General features: G+C 38.5%; 3 protein-coding genes across 5 annotated transcripts; all 3 read left to right on the top strand.

The window, feature by feature from the left end:
• Positions 1–1,059: 1,059 nt before the first annotated feature.
• ppp1r27a (protein phosphatase 1, regulatory subunit 27a) lies at positions 1,060–3,122 on the top strand. The gene is made up of 3 exons (XM_028041326.1): positions 1,060–1,771; positions 1,901–2,051; positions 2,276–3,122. The coding sequence occupies exons 1-3, from the start codon at positions 1,345–1,347 to the stop codon at positions 2,394–2,396; spliced, it is 699 nt and encodes a 232-aa protein (XP_027897127.1). The 5' UTR covers positions 1,060–1,344; the 3' UTR covers positions 2,397–3,122.
• A 511-nt stretch (positions 3,123–3,633) lies between these two features.
• mcrip1 (MAPK regulated corepressor interacting protein 1) lies at positions 3,634–6,760 on the top strand. 2 transcript variants are annotated; one of them, XM_028042358.1, is made up of 5 exons: positions 3,634–3,753; positions 4,340–4,426; positions 4,531–4,649; positions 5,812–5,916; positions 6,043–6,760. In XM_028042358.1, exons 2-5 carry the CDS (start codon positions 4,419–4,421, stop codon positions 6,105–6,107), a joined length of 297 nt encoding a protein of 98 aa, XP_027898159.1. In that variant the 5' UTR covers positions 3,634–3,753; positions 4,340–4,418; the 3' UTR covers positions 6,108–6,760. The 2 variants fall into 2 exon arrangements, with proteins under 2 accessions (XP_027898159.1, XP_027898160.1); XM_028042359.1 differs by having other exon boundaries at positions 3,635–3,753; positions 4,345–4,426.
• A 790-nt stretch (positions 6,761–7,550) lies between these two features.
• On the top strand, positions 7,551–11,765 carry alyref (Aly/REF export factor). 2 transcript variants are annotated; one of them, XM_028042355.1, is made up of 6 exons: positions 7,551–7,933; positions 9,276–9,434; positions 9,525–9,672; positions 10,049–10,112; positions 11,026–11,197; positions 11,289–11,765. In XM_028042355.1, exons 1-6 carry the CDS (start codon positions 7,682–7,684, stop codon positions 11,301–11,303), a joined length of 810 nt encoding a protein of 269 aa, XP_027898156.1. In that variant the 5' UTR covers positions 7,551–7,681; the 3' UTR covers positions 11,304–11,765. The 2 variants fall into 2 exon arrangements, with proteins under 2 accessions (XP_027898156.1, XP_027898157.1); XM_028042356.1 differs by lacking the exon at positions 7,551–7,933 and adding an exon at positions 7,940–8,843.
• The last annotated feature ends 1,008 nt before the right edge of the window (positions 11,766–12,773 follow it).

The following is a 12,773-nucleotide window of genomic DNA, read 5'->3' as shown; positions in this document are numbered from 1 at the left end:
TTGGAAAACATTTTGGTTGTAGATACTTTTGTAATCATCAACAAAAAAACAACAACATATCTATTAAAAAGAGATGCAAATAATGAAAAATCTGCTTTCACATGAATGTATGCTCTGGAACTAATATAAACTAATACTTTTTTTTCATTTCTGCACTTAATATCAGTTCTAGCATTTAGTTTCTTAGGGGACATACCAGCCATCAGTGATAGAAAATTATCATAGCTGTTAATACAGCTCAACTGTCCTAGTAGTTTTCACACTTACAGCGTAAAGATTGGAGCACTTTGCACATCTTACATGCAGTATGAGGGCAACTTAATTTTCCTCTGTTGTTAAAAGGACAGATTTACAAATTACATTGTGCAGTATTAAGCTATACACAAATTCATTGCGGCAGTACACCACAGGAAAGCAAATACAATTTTTACTGCAACTTTAAAACCTCTCCCCTGATTTCTAACAACAGTTTCTCACCACGCTACGTTCAAATTCACCCAAATCCTCTTTCTTTCTAATTTTGATGCCTGGATTGAACCTCATGTTGTTTACAGGTCAAATAGTTCCAACATGAAATGTCCTCAGAATATTGCTACAAGATGCCCAAGTCACGTCACTGATACTTAAACCACAGTTTGAGAAGATGTAAAACATGTCTTGTTTCTTGACCTCAGGTCACAGTGTGTAACCATGTCAAACAACATGTCACTTTTAGATCATGTGTTGTTGTTGTTTACTACTGTACAGCTGTTCTGCAATCTGTTTTTTGATCATTCTGTTCTTCTGTTTATCATGCATAAACAAAATAAGTCAGTATTACTCCTTGCATAGTGTAGCAGATGTTAATTATAGTTGTTTATATCAGCACTCTAAGTCTGTTTGGCTCAGGAAAAACTAAGTGAACTTTGTGGCTGTCAACATTTTTATGATCTAGGGGCGGTTACAGTGTCGGTGGGCATGTGACCAAAGTGGGTGGAGCCTGCCATGGGTCACTCATTTCTAAGCTGAGGTCATTGGATTTTAAGCCCTAAAATAGCACTACAGAGCATATATAGGGATGCAGCCCCAGTTGCTCCAGTAGACCACAGTTCTGTGCAAGAGTCGGCATACTGTTTGACAAATTCTGATTAAAAGAGGCGAAATGAACCTTCGACTAGAGGACATACAACGCTAAAAAAAGAAGAAGAACATAGACTTTGAAGATTTGAAAACTTTTGGTATTATTTATTAGGGGGAAAAAGGACGCATCGTAAAGGATACCGCTAATTCCTTGGATTGTTTTGCCTTCTGGGTTTTCCCATTTCCCTCCTTTTGATCTAGAAAGGAGGTGCGACATCTGCAAAGATGAAGTACAACTACCCAACACCGGTGTCCACCTACACACGAAGTTCACAGTACACACCAGTGTACCACTCACCTTCCTACTGCAGCCCCTCGCATTACACGCCGACATCCACGTATGCCGCTGTATCAAAGTACAGCCCAACGACACAGAGTAGCACTTATTACTCCCCGTCACTTTACACGTCCACCTACAAAGCTGCATCGACGTACGTCCCTTCATACAGCAAGGTTTCAAGGTATACCTCAACACGTCGCACTCAAGCAAAGGAAAGCCCTGCACCTGTAATACCGGTGGCACCTGCAAAGAGGACTGTGCACTTCCCCAACGACATCATCTTCCAGGACATCGTCAGGCGAGGGGATCTGGATCAAATCGGACGCTTCATGAGAGCAAGGAAGGTCCGCGTGGACACACTGTTCCACTCTGGTGAGCGAAGTCTTTTTCTATTCCCTTGGCAGGTGCTCATCTACTGCTCTGGTCTTGGAAATGATATTTATTAGCAGAAGAGCGACGTGTATATCTAAATGCATGGGATTGATTTTTGCATATGTGCAGGTATGGCTGCTCTGCATGAAGCCGTGCTATCGGGAAACCTGGAGGTGGTGAAGCTCCTGATTAAATACGGCGCTGATGTCCACCAGAGAGACGAGGACGGCTGGACACCACTGCACATGGCCTGCAGTGACGGCTACCCAGAAATTGCCAGGTAGTGTCCTTACATTCCCATGTCAACTACTAGGATGTGCAACAATTAAATCTTCCTTAGATTAAATTCCTCCGAGGCGAGAAACTCATTGCTTATTTCTGCTTTTACACGGAATTTACAGAAACAAGGCCACACAGACAGCTACTCAAATCTATAAATGCATTTAGAAAGTTCTCAAAAATCTCTGTTTGATTTTTGCAACACTGTTTTTCTGCTCTTTTTAGGTATCTCCTGTCAATGGGAGCAAGCACAGAAGCGGAGAATGAAAGCGGAGAAAAGCCTGCAGACCTCATTGACCCAGACTGCAAAGATCTGGCTAAACTGTTTGAGACAGGCTGTGTGTGAGAACAAGTGGACCCGAGGGAGAGAAAAGGCTTAAATGTCGTAAAAATAAAATGAGTAGCAACACCAATGAAGCATTTTTCTGCGGCTTGTGCAATACCTCTGATCTTGGAAAGCAACATTTTGTGCAAATCGTCTCTGAAGGTTATTCAGTTTTTTTAAAATGTCATCTTATACAACACAAACCTTATTGCAGTTGAGTATTTTCTCTTAGGTCATTGTAAAACTATGACATATTTTTGAATAACTCTCATATCAGAGCTGTAAATAAGATTGTGTGGCTGTCCGTTATGTGATTCAGTACGTGTCCTTCAACCTGAATCTTTTTCCTGTAAATTCTAATTCAAAATTAATAATGTGTTTATGTTTGGAGAAATGCTGAGTTTTTCTGTTACAATCTTTCGTCACTTGTGTCTGTGCTATGTTTCTATATAACTTGATGCAGGCTGTAAACTGTGTGCTCTCAAGTCATGGCTAAATCTACACAAGAATCTGGACTGATAAAGTGTTTTGTACAACGTTGTGCATCCTCACTGCTGGGCAGAAAGAGGATCAATCAGATTGGTACAACCTACTTGTATGTTGTTCAGAAAGCTTAAAAGTGCAAGTCTTGTTTTGTGAAAGCTCTTGCACCTCCACAGCCTTTTGACAAATGTATTTCACTGTTATTTGTTGTAAAAAGACAGAAAATTTGAAGTCTTATAAATTTCAGTACAATTATTATTTTTGTACTTTTGATAAATAAAGGACTTTTTACAAATAAAAGGTTGTAGCAGTTTTATTATGGAAAGCAACAATGAACCTCAAAAAAAAAAAAAAAAATGAAGCAATAAAATCCTAGTTGATGGTCCAGTTGCTGGCTCTCCAAATTGTCCTTGGGAAGGACCGAAAACCTCAGAGTGGATTTCAAGAAACATGAGATGGTCAGAGTATAACAAAAGCACTACGTGTGAACGACTGTATGAATATGTCTGTCATTGTACAACACAGAGTAGTCAACAGTTTTAGTGAAAAGGATATGAAAACAAATTAAGTTTGCATAACATTTCTTTTTTTACATTTTATGTCCTGTAAAGGAAACGGAGGTATGATAATGTAAAGAAATAATTTTAAAAAATCTTTTAAAATAAAAAACATTATGTGAAGAATAAGAATAAGAACAATTTTGTTTTTAAGTTTGTACTTGGTTTATTTATTATTGTTTTTTTAAAAGAATTTTATTAGTTGTTTTGAAAGTCTTTCTTATCTCTTCCGCGTCTCTTCCCGGAAGTGATTGGTTGGCATTGGCAACGATTTTTAGCCACATCTTTCGGCGTGCTAAGTCTTTGTATAAAGAAATAAAAGAAAGAAATCAACGAAGGTTTGTTGTTTACCTTAACGCTTATTTAAAGGACAGCATGAACGTTTTGTTATGGCGAGTAATAACTCAGACATATTAGCTGGAACAAGCTAACAATGTAAATCGCCAACTAGCTAGCTGCAAGGCTACTGTTAGCTTGGTAAAATGACTATGTTTGAAATGTTTTGGTTGCACCCCATATGATAAAAGCATGGCGTATGTCAGAAAACAGTATTAGTTACGTTTAGTTTTGTCAAAATTTTGTGATAATTTCTCTGTTACCAACAGCTAACTTCATTGAAGCTACTCGAGTCAAAACGTAAACAAAAGCTTATTTTTTAGCTAACCCCTTACGTTGCAGACGTGTTGTTCAGTATAGATTTAAATAAAACACTCCACTCTGTTAGCCACTAAATACTTCTGCTGTGTAACGGGGTATCGTGCCTTAATTATATAATCTAATTTATTTGAAATGATTAGCTAGCAAGGAGCTGTTAACTCTGGCTGCAAGGTAGTATACCTGTCGGATTTGATCAAAATAAATTGCTTGTATTGTATGTAAAATTAAAATGAATGTCCAGTTACAATGGTTCTGTTGGGCTTTAAGTTTAGGACTTCGAGTTGTTGCATCCCTCTAAATCCACTCACTACAGAGGAGCAAGGAGCGAGTACAGACTGCAAACAGAATGACCAGGTCTGCAAAACGTTATGGTAGTAGTCAAGTGCTTGATAGTCAGCTGTACTTAAAGAGTAGCTTGCTGCGTAGTTGCTGATTTTATTCTGTGTATATGTGTGAAGCTCATCTGCTCCCAGGATGGTGAATAGTTACAAGAGGACCTCAAGCCCCAGATCTCCGACTAACAGTGGGGAGCTGTTTACTCCAGCACATGAGGAGAATGTGCGCTTTATACATGATAGTGAGTACTGTGTTCTACAATTTTGTATCAAAATTATATATATATATATATTTTTTTTTTCATCTTGGGACTAAAGTTGAATCGTATTGTCTGAGAAAAGTCTTGGTCGGACCTTCTTGCAACATATTGGAATTTACAAAAATATCTTCTAGAAGTAAAGCCCCTGTTGAAATTTTAAATGTTTTAATCTGTATTTTTCCTTTCAGCATCTTTATTTTTTACAGGCTGATATGTTGATGTTGATTCAACATCCTAAAAATACTTTAAAAAGGCTGCAAACTATTACAAACTAGCCAAATAGACATGTTTTTCTTTGTTGTTCCAGTTTAACCAATAGCTGTTTTGCAGTAAAGATAATTTGGAAAATGTTTCTAAATTTTGTGTTCAGTGAACTATGAAACAGAACTTATTTCACAAATGTTGAGTTACTGCTCCTATATGCAGATCTGTTTTCTATGTCCTTGTGTCCAGTTCTTCTTGCTAAGAGGTAGCTGAGCTGTTGTCCATACAATATTTTTTTCCAACTTTTGGACTCAAGATTGTCACAGAAGTAAATTGATATTATGTCTGGTGACCACTTTCTGCTTTGATTTCTCCAAATGATTGGGCTCCTTATTCTTAAAGGATTCATTGACACAATGGTTTCTGTTTTCTTTGCTTTCTACCAAGTTTTGGGTGTTCTTTGAATAGAAACATGGTGGGCCTTTCAACCTTGTGGTTGAAATAAATAGATGTCTTTGTTATGTCATACTTATATCCTAAAAAAACAGAAGATAATTGTTTTTTTTAGGATATAAGTATCCTAATTAGACTTCTAATTAGTCTATCTAGACTAGTCTGATCAACCTAAAAAACATATATTTATTTTAAATGGATGGTTGGGGGATACCAATAATTGTGCCTCCGGGGATTTTGTTAAAATGATCTAATAACATAGGTTTATTTTCCCTAATGAATAAATGTAGTCAATTTTAATATTTCAGTGTGTGATCATACCTCTCTAGTAAAGACTAATTTTATACATCTCTGCCAAGGATGCAACTAAATATGGCGAGTATGATATAAAATGAACTTTCTTCTGACCATCTTACAGTGTGTCCTTGTAAGTGGCTCCTTTGTGTAACAAATATGATCCTGTTCTCTTTATGTTTTTTCCTCCCAGCCTGGCAGTGTGTGCTCCGAGATATCAGATCAACACAAAATAGTGAGCGCAATGACCGTGGACCACAGGAGTATGTGGAGAAAAACCCAAATCCTAACCTACATTGTAAGTTAACAGAATAAATTTTATTCTAAATGCATTTTATATTAAAATATACTTTTTAATGTCATTCTAAATGGATTAAACCAGTCGACTGCTGTAACAACCTCTCTTTCCTGTTTGGTTTTCCAGCTTTCACACCAGTGGACCTGAGTGACCTAAAAAAGCGCAACACACAGGACTCCAAGAAGTCTTAGTTTTTTCTGTCATGTTCCTGTTACTTTTATTTTTCTTTTCGTCCATTATCCTCAAGAACTTTTCGTTTCTCTGCCCTCTGACAGCCAGAAACTTGACCCTGTTGGCAAGTCTAACACAGACTACAAATCTCATTTGTATACAATGGACCATAGCAACCTATTTGGTTTTTTTTTCTTTCTGTTGACAATGACTTAAAAAAAAAAAAACGGGGTTCCAAGGGGAACAGATTCTCCCTTCTCATCTTTTCAGGTATCAAAGTGTTCATATTGATGCTTGTGGTGTGGATGAGACTGCTCCGGGGGGGTTCATCAAAATTTGCTGACAACTGTTGCTGAAGCACCGAGTGAAGCCCAACAGGACACAAAGACTGAAGTCTTAAACAATAGTAAAACTACTTAGATATGTTTGGAAGAAATTGTAATGGGGATCACTTCGTTTCTGTTTCATTCCGGAAAATAGATTGATAAATTGTGAAACGACCACATTTGAAAACATGTTATGGGCAAGTACTGGAAGGCAAAATACAATGTAGAAGGCCAACCTTTTGATTAAATCATCCCTTGCCCTTGGTGGATTTAATTTTACAGCCCTTAGTTAACCCCTCTGCTCAAAGCCTTGAAACAAAAATGTTGAATAAAAGACTTTTACAGTAGCTTTGTATCTATTGATCCTACATACATAATGATAACTTGTAGTCCCACATCACTGAATTACATGAACTCTAGATCACTTCCTAATGATAAAACAAATATTGTGTTGAATTTTCCAGTAATGCTTAGGTGGCCATTTTTTATTGTAAATTTAAATTTGGATTACATGAAGGTGAGGTTAAGAATTAAAGATTTAATTTTGTTTGTAGGACATCTGTAATTTCAAGCCTAATGATATATATATTAGCAAGATTTCACCGATCTATTTACCTTTTGTTGAAGATGTAACAAAAGGTGTTCAATTTGGCTTATTAAGTGTAAAAATGGCAACTTTCCTTACTGAGCCTTACTGAGTCTTCAAAAGACTCAGACCTTTTTGCATGAATGAAAAAGGTCTCCCACAAAAGTATAAGCTCATTTTGTAAAGCAATAACCGCAAACAGTATTTTATTGAGATTTTCGCACAGACAATGAACTGGAAGGTATGTGCAGTGACCGGCTTCTCTGTGTTTTTTATGGAAGTGGTGTATTACGGATTGTGTGTTGTAGTTTTCTTCCACATGAAGTGTTTCGTATGCTGGTCAAAACGTAGTTTATATCCCATTTAACATGACTTCTGGTATCTCATGTCTTATGGTTTTCTTTCAATAATGGCCTGTTTATCACTTTTCCCATAGAGTCAGGTGCTTGGCTAAATGCACTTAACCAGACAGAAGAGGGCGCGTTTTCCCTTTACGTTGATGTACGTGTTGACGTCGGAATACACGTGTTACGTAATGAGGCTGTTTCTATTGTGTGGCGGTTAGCTTATTGTGTGTTCAGTCGACGGTGCAGTGCTGTGAAAGGGCAGGGAGAGGGACCAACAGAGCCTAGGGTGTACATTTTATATTTTCCTCACAGTTTAGTATTATTTGGGAAGAGTAATGGCCGATAAAATGGATATGTCTCTAGATGAGATTATCAAGCAGAACAGGCAGCAGAGAGGTGGAGGCCGGGGAGGAAGAGGCCGCGGCCGAGGCGGCCGTGTGGGCCTAGGCGGCGGCCGAGGCGGAGGCCCTGGGCGACTTGGAGGCGGCGGCGGTGGAGGATTTGGAGGCCGAGGCGGCGGATCCGGCCCCATGAGGAATCGACAGAACCTGAACCGCGCTAGAGGCAGGCCGACGCCTTACAGCAGGGTATGAGAATGTTAGAGGAATAAGCAGTCAAAGGAAAAAAAAAACCTTCGACACAGCTGAAAATTCCCGGTTAACATCCTTCAGTTTGCTTCTAGCTAATCCTCTTGGCAGCTTGCTAAGTCAAGCGAAAAATGAAAGCTAGCCGCCGAGTTCTCCCTCATGGCGAAGCTCTGTAGTTTTGCGGTTAAGCATGAATGGAAGTTGTTTGTGTAACGCGTCCCTTCTCCCACAAGCCAAATGGTTTTACACCACTTTCCAAGAAGAGCGAATGGCTAGGCCTCAACGGCGCCATTTTGAATCCACTACCCGAAATTTAAAGCCAGACGTTGGAGGCGATAACTGCTCCCCAGCTTGCATTGGAAAGAAGGAAACCACATCATCGAGAATGCTGACCCTCAGATGAGTTTTTCCTACTAATGGGAGCACCGTGATTCTCCCTATTCGTCGACCAGGCGGCCTTCTGTTCTGGGAGTGGCTGGCGGGTTTATCGAGGCCTGTTTTGAAGGTTTTTCAACCACTCTCGTTGGCTGTTATGGATGTAAAAGTGGACTTTAACACCCTGATAAATTCCATATAAGGCAATTCTCCATCCTTTGGCTATTAAAGAGTGCCTCGGAAAAAAAAAAGCCCAAACAAAGCCCCAGTCAAAATGGCGTGGTCTCAAAATGGACGCTCGCATAATCCACGCTAGTAAAAGAAGGGCCCGGGGCCCTTTTCTATATATTTTTTTGTCAACAATATGGACATTATCCACATTCACGAGACAACAAAGAACTCTCCGGTGGTCGAGGACGGGCTGTTCAGCGCTGGAGGCGGCTGCTTCAGATGGAGACCCCGGTGTATCAACGGAGCCTCTCTGGAGGGCCTTTTGAAGGAGGCGCAGATGGCACCACAACAATGGGAACTTCTGGTAGCTAGTATGGGCAGTTTTTCAGGTTTAGTGTACAGTTTTTTTTTTTTGTTGTTTTTTTTTTTGTTTTGGGGCTATGAAGTTCACTTTGCACTATTTTTACTTTGACTTTGGGCAGTCAGTTTATGGAAATTTTGTAATGTTTCTAAGGATCAGTTCAGGTCTGTCCTATAAATGTAATTCTCCACTATATCCCCTTGCTTTCAATGAGCTATCTTGTCTGTTTGAACTGATTCACTTGCTTGTAGTGATGGGGTGGGCAGGGAACGTTTTGGGGACCAACCCCTCCTACATTAAGGGAACTGACAACCCTGGCCTTGTTGGAAGTGGAGCCCCTGCTTGCCCCAACACCCAGACGTGTGGACTCTGTGATTGACAGAGAGGCAAGGGGATCCTGAAGTCAGCAGGTGCGTTCTCTTTCGTCTGTTGCAGCCTAAACAGCTCCCCGACAAGTGGCAGCACGACATGTTCGACACCGGCTTCGGAGGCTTTAATGGTACTGCTGGTGGTGGCGGAGGTGCTGGTGTGGAAACTGGAGGGAAGCTCCTAGTCTCCAATCTGGACTTTGGTGTTTCAGATGCAGACATTCAGGTACATTACACTTTGTTGCGGTCCTTGGTTGCCTATGCTTTCTGTTGTCCAACGGATAAAAATTAACTTTTTTTTAAATTCTTCTTTTAGGAACTTTTTGCTGAATTTGGGACTCTGAAGAAGGCTGCCGTTCATTACGACCGCTCAGGAAGAAGCCTGGGAACAGCTGATGTCCATTTTGAGAGGAGAGCAGATGCACTGAAGGCCATGAAGCAGTATAATGGCATCCCACTTGATGGTACGATTCAGATCAAAGCATTATATGTTTATAATATGGGTTAGAGGTAGAGTTGGAACTAAAAAGGGTTCCTGCGGGGTCTTAAAATCATAGTAATAGGCTTTAGTATGACCAGAATTTAAGTGTGTTGTCAAGATCTTAAATTATTCTGCTTCTTTACTCTTTCTGCAAATGTGCTGGTTGTTTTCCTTTTTGACCTGCATTTATAGCTGTAGAATTTGGGTTGACTCTGTGTTAAAACTATCCATTGAAAAACAATAAGTTAAAGGGAATTTTTGGCCAGAAATTCAGCTTTTTTTTGTTTTGTGGTTTTTTTCCTCAAACCTACAAAATGCATTGATGTTTTTTATGTATGGTGTTCTATTTGTCTTTTTAGGGCGACCAATGAACATTCAACTCGTCACGTCACAGATTGACACACAGAGGCGGCCTATGCAGGGGTGAGTTAGGGTTGCTTCCAATGATTAAGAAGACTGGTCAATTCACCGCTTGGTCATTTCTTATGTTGCCATTATAACTTGTTCTACTTTGATTTTTAACCAAGGCATTTTGTTCCTATGAACTTGCATTATTATTCATCATTTTGTGTGTGCGTGTTCTGTATTTGATGGTAAATTTCTCAGTATTTTTGCATGGTTCTGGTTAGGGCTGAAACGCTTAACAGTGTATGGATTATTGAAGTAATTTTTAAATTAACTGGAGAATACAGGCTCTAAAGGCCATTTGCTGAAAAATAACACAGAGGAATAATTAAGCTGAAACTGTACAAAAATATATATCAATTTTGGATTCAGGATAAAAATAAAACTGTAGAAATGTGCTACTCAAAACTCAGTTGGCATAGTTTTAGCTTCATCTGGTGTGAACGAAAAATCTCATATTAAACAACTTTTTCTATCAATTCATTAACCAAGTGATGGAAAAATAATGAACATATTAGCGTATGTTGTACTGATAAGGCTAGCAGCAAGTGCTTAGCATTTCATATGTTAATGTTGAAAGTTTTTTTTTTTGTTTTTCTTTTAGCTGGAGATGTTTAGCTACAAATGATGAAGCGTACATTAAAGAAATGCTGTATTTATGTGCTAAATGTTTTCTTATTTAAAAAAGTTTAGATGTTTATGTATTTTACTGTATGTCTAAGTTTGGTTGAATGAACTTAGCCAAATTTAATCTTGTTCAAATTTGATCAATTGTTCAAATTTAATGAACAATTGATCACTTAATTAATTACTTGCAGCTCCAGCTCTGATCAGCATTAAAAACACTTGTCTCATAAATTTATTTATTTTTTTTTTTAGAAAATATGGATACATTAGATTATTTTATCCTTTTTTGTTAATTTTATTTCAGGCTGGTTGTAGTTGGGGGCATGAACAGAAATCGCACCTTTGGCATGCAAAGAGGTCGAGGTGGCCGTGGTTCAGCTTTCTTCAGAGGGAGAGGACGGGGTGGCCGAGGTGGCGGAAGCAAACCGCTTTCAGCAGAGGAGCTTGATGCACAATTAGACGCCTACAACGCCAGGGTACGTTCAGCTGACAATCTATAAGTAGCTTTCATTTATTAATGTTTTACACCTGTCTTGATGATTTTTTTTGTTTTATTTTTTTTACCAGATGGACACCAGTTAAGAGATGACGTTCTTCTTAGTTGTCCTCCCTTCCTTTCTGTGCAGAAGAGGGTGTTTGTTACAAATGTCCAGAATATTTTACACACGCTTGTCTTCTGATGTGATTTGAAAGTGTTCCAGCCTCTTCTTTTAAATACTCCAAAGTGTTTTTTACCTGTTTGTTTTTTGGGTTTATTATTTTTTTTTTTTTTGATGGAAAAAAAAATGGTTTTGACTGTAGGTTTTTGAACTGGGGTATCCCAGCTCCCCTCTGCCCTGTAGTTAATGAAACTTGTAATAAAACCTGCAGTGTATATTAACCAAAAAGTCTTGGATTTATGTATCTATGAATTTGTAATGTCTGTTTTGTTGCATATAATGTTCCACCATATGTTGTGAAAAAATTCCTCATCGCTGGTAGTTTGACAGTGTTTTAAGTATATGCATTTGGTGTTCGATTATGCGAAATGTAAAGTTAATCTTTTGGGATGCTTGTAGAAATATTTTTACTTGTTGGGCTGATTAACTGACCCGAGAATTCTGCCATGCCAGAACACAACCACTAGGTGTCGTCTGCTATTAAGATTTTCCCGCCCTAGTATGTCCTCTGTTGGACTGGCACCACTTCTGAGTCCATATATGGAGACGTACAAGAAACGCATTGGTGCAAATGGTGTTTAGGTTAAAATGGACTTAATTGTGACATGAACAGTAAGGACTCGACTTTCTAAAACTCAGAATTGTCAGTGATAGTTTCCGGAAACATTTCCTTTAAAGGTTTGCAATAAATACTTCCGGTGGGATTTTCAGGATTAAAGTAAATCTCCAATTGGGAAGAAAACACGCATCACAAGTTTTTATCAAATCCCTAAAATATTTTAATATTTTTTGGGTGCGTTCAAACACTTCTGCATACCTAAATCTATGCTAAAAAAGAAGGCAGAAGAGCAATATTTGTTTAAAAATAAACATCTCTAGTGTTTCCATAATTTAGAATGTAAATCTCCCCTCAAATCAACGAGTAATTTGGTCCAGTCATTGCCAGTTACTGGAATTTAAGTTGTACAGCGTTTTTATATATATATATATAATTCAAAACATTTGTTGCTGCATTATAGGAAACATTTGCTTTATTTTTTTTCTGGATTATATAAATATGAGCAAACACTGTGCTCGGTTCTAAATCCTAATAGGGACAATTAGTGTTCTATGTATAGGGGGTTATCAGAACTTGTGGGTTGTGTTTTACAATACATGTGCCTCACAAGTTTTTCCCTTTCTTTTGGTAAATAAACTTGATAACATGCTGTTTCTTTGCTTTTGTTTAATCGATGTTAAATTCAAGTAAAGGTTCGGCATTTAGAATATGCCTGTGGCTGTTTTTGATAAAGACAATATGGCAGACCGCCCAGGGTCCAAGACGAGTCATGAGTTGCGCAACCAATTTTCTACTGGTTATATTTATGTCTAGTTGACCATAAAGAAACTGGTG

Source organism: Xiphophorus couchianus, chromosome 16 (genome assembly GCF_001444195.1).
Source record: "Xiphophorus couchianus chromosome 16, X_couchianus-1.0, whole genome shotgun sequence".
NCBI lineage: Eukaryota > Metazoa > Chordata > Actinopteri > Cyprinodontiformes > Poeciliidae > Xiphophorus > Xiphophorus couchianus.
The sequence above is the reverse complement of the archived record's forward strand: the minus strand, read 5'-3'. Positions and strand labels throughout refer to the sequence as shown.

Excerpts from the sequence above, each read along its gene's own strand:
- mcrip1 (XM_028042358.1), top strand. Across the intron at positions 4,650-5,811 it reads TGTGCGCTTTATACATGATA|CCTGGCAGTGTGTGCTCCGA; the intron begins GTGAGTACTGTG and ends TTTTCCTCCCAG. Across the intron at positions 5,917-6,042 it reads CCCAAATCCTAACCTACATT|CTTTCACACCAGTGGACCTG; the intron begins GTAAGTTAACAG and ends TTGGTTTTCCAG.
- ppp1r27a (XM_028041326.1), top strand. The coding sequence starts at position 1,345 with ATGAAGTACAACTACCCAACACCGGTGTCCACCTACACACGAAGTTCA. Across the intron at positions 1,772-1,900 it reads GGACACACTGTTCCACTCTG|GTATGGCTGCTCTGCATGAA; the intron begins GTGAGCGAAGTC and ends GCATATGTGCAG. Across the intron at positions 2,052-2,275 it reads GGCTACCCAGAAATTGCCAG|GTATCTCCTGTCAATGGGAG; the intron begins GTAGTGTCCTTA and ends TGCTCTTTTTAG.
- alyref (XM_028042355.1), top strand. The coding sequence starts at position 7,682 with ATGGCCGATAAAATGGATATGTCTCTAGATGAGATTATCAAGCAGAAC. Across the intron at positions 7,934-9,275 it reads GGCCGACGCCTTACAGCAGG|CCTAAACAGCTCCCCGACAA; the intron begins GTATGAGAATGT and ends CGTCTGTTGCAG. Across the intron at positions 9,435-9,524 it reads TTTCAGATGCAGACATTCAG|GAACTTTTTGCTGAATTTGG; the intron begins GTACATTACACT and ends TTCTTCTTTTAG.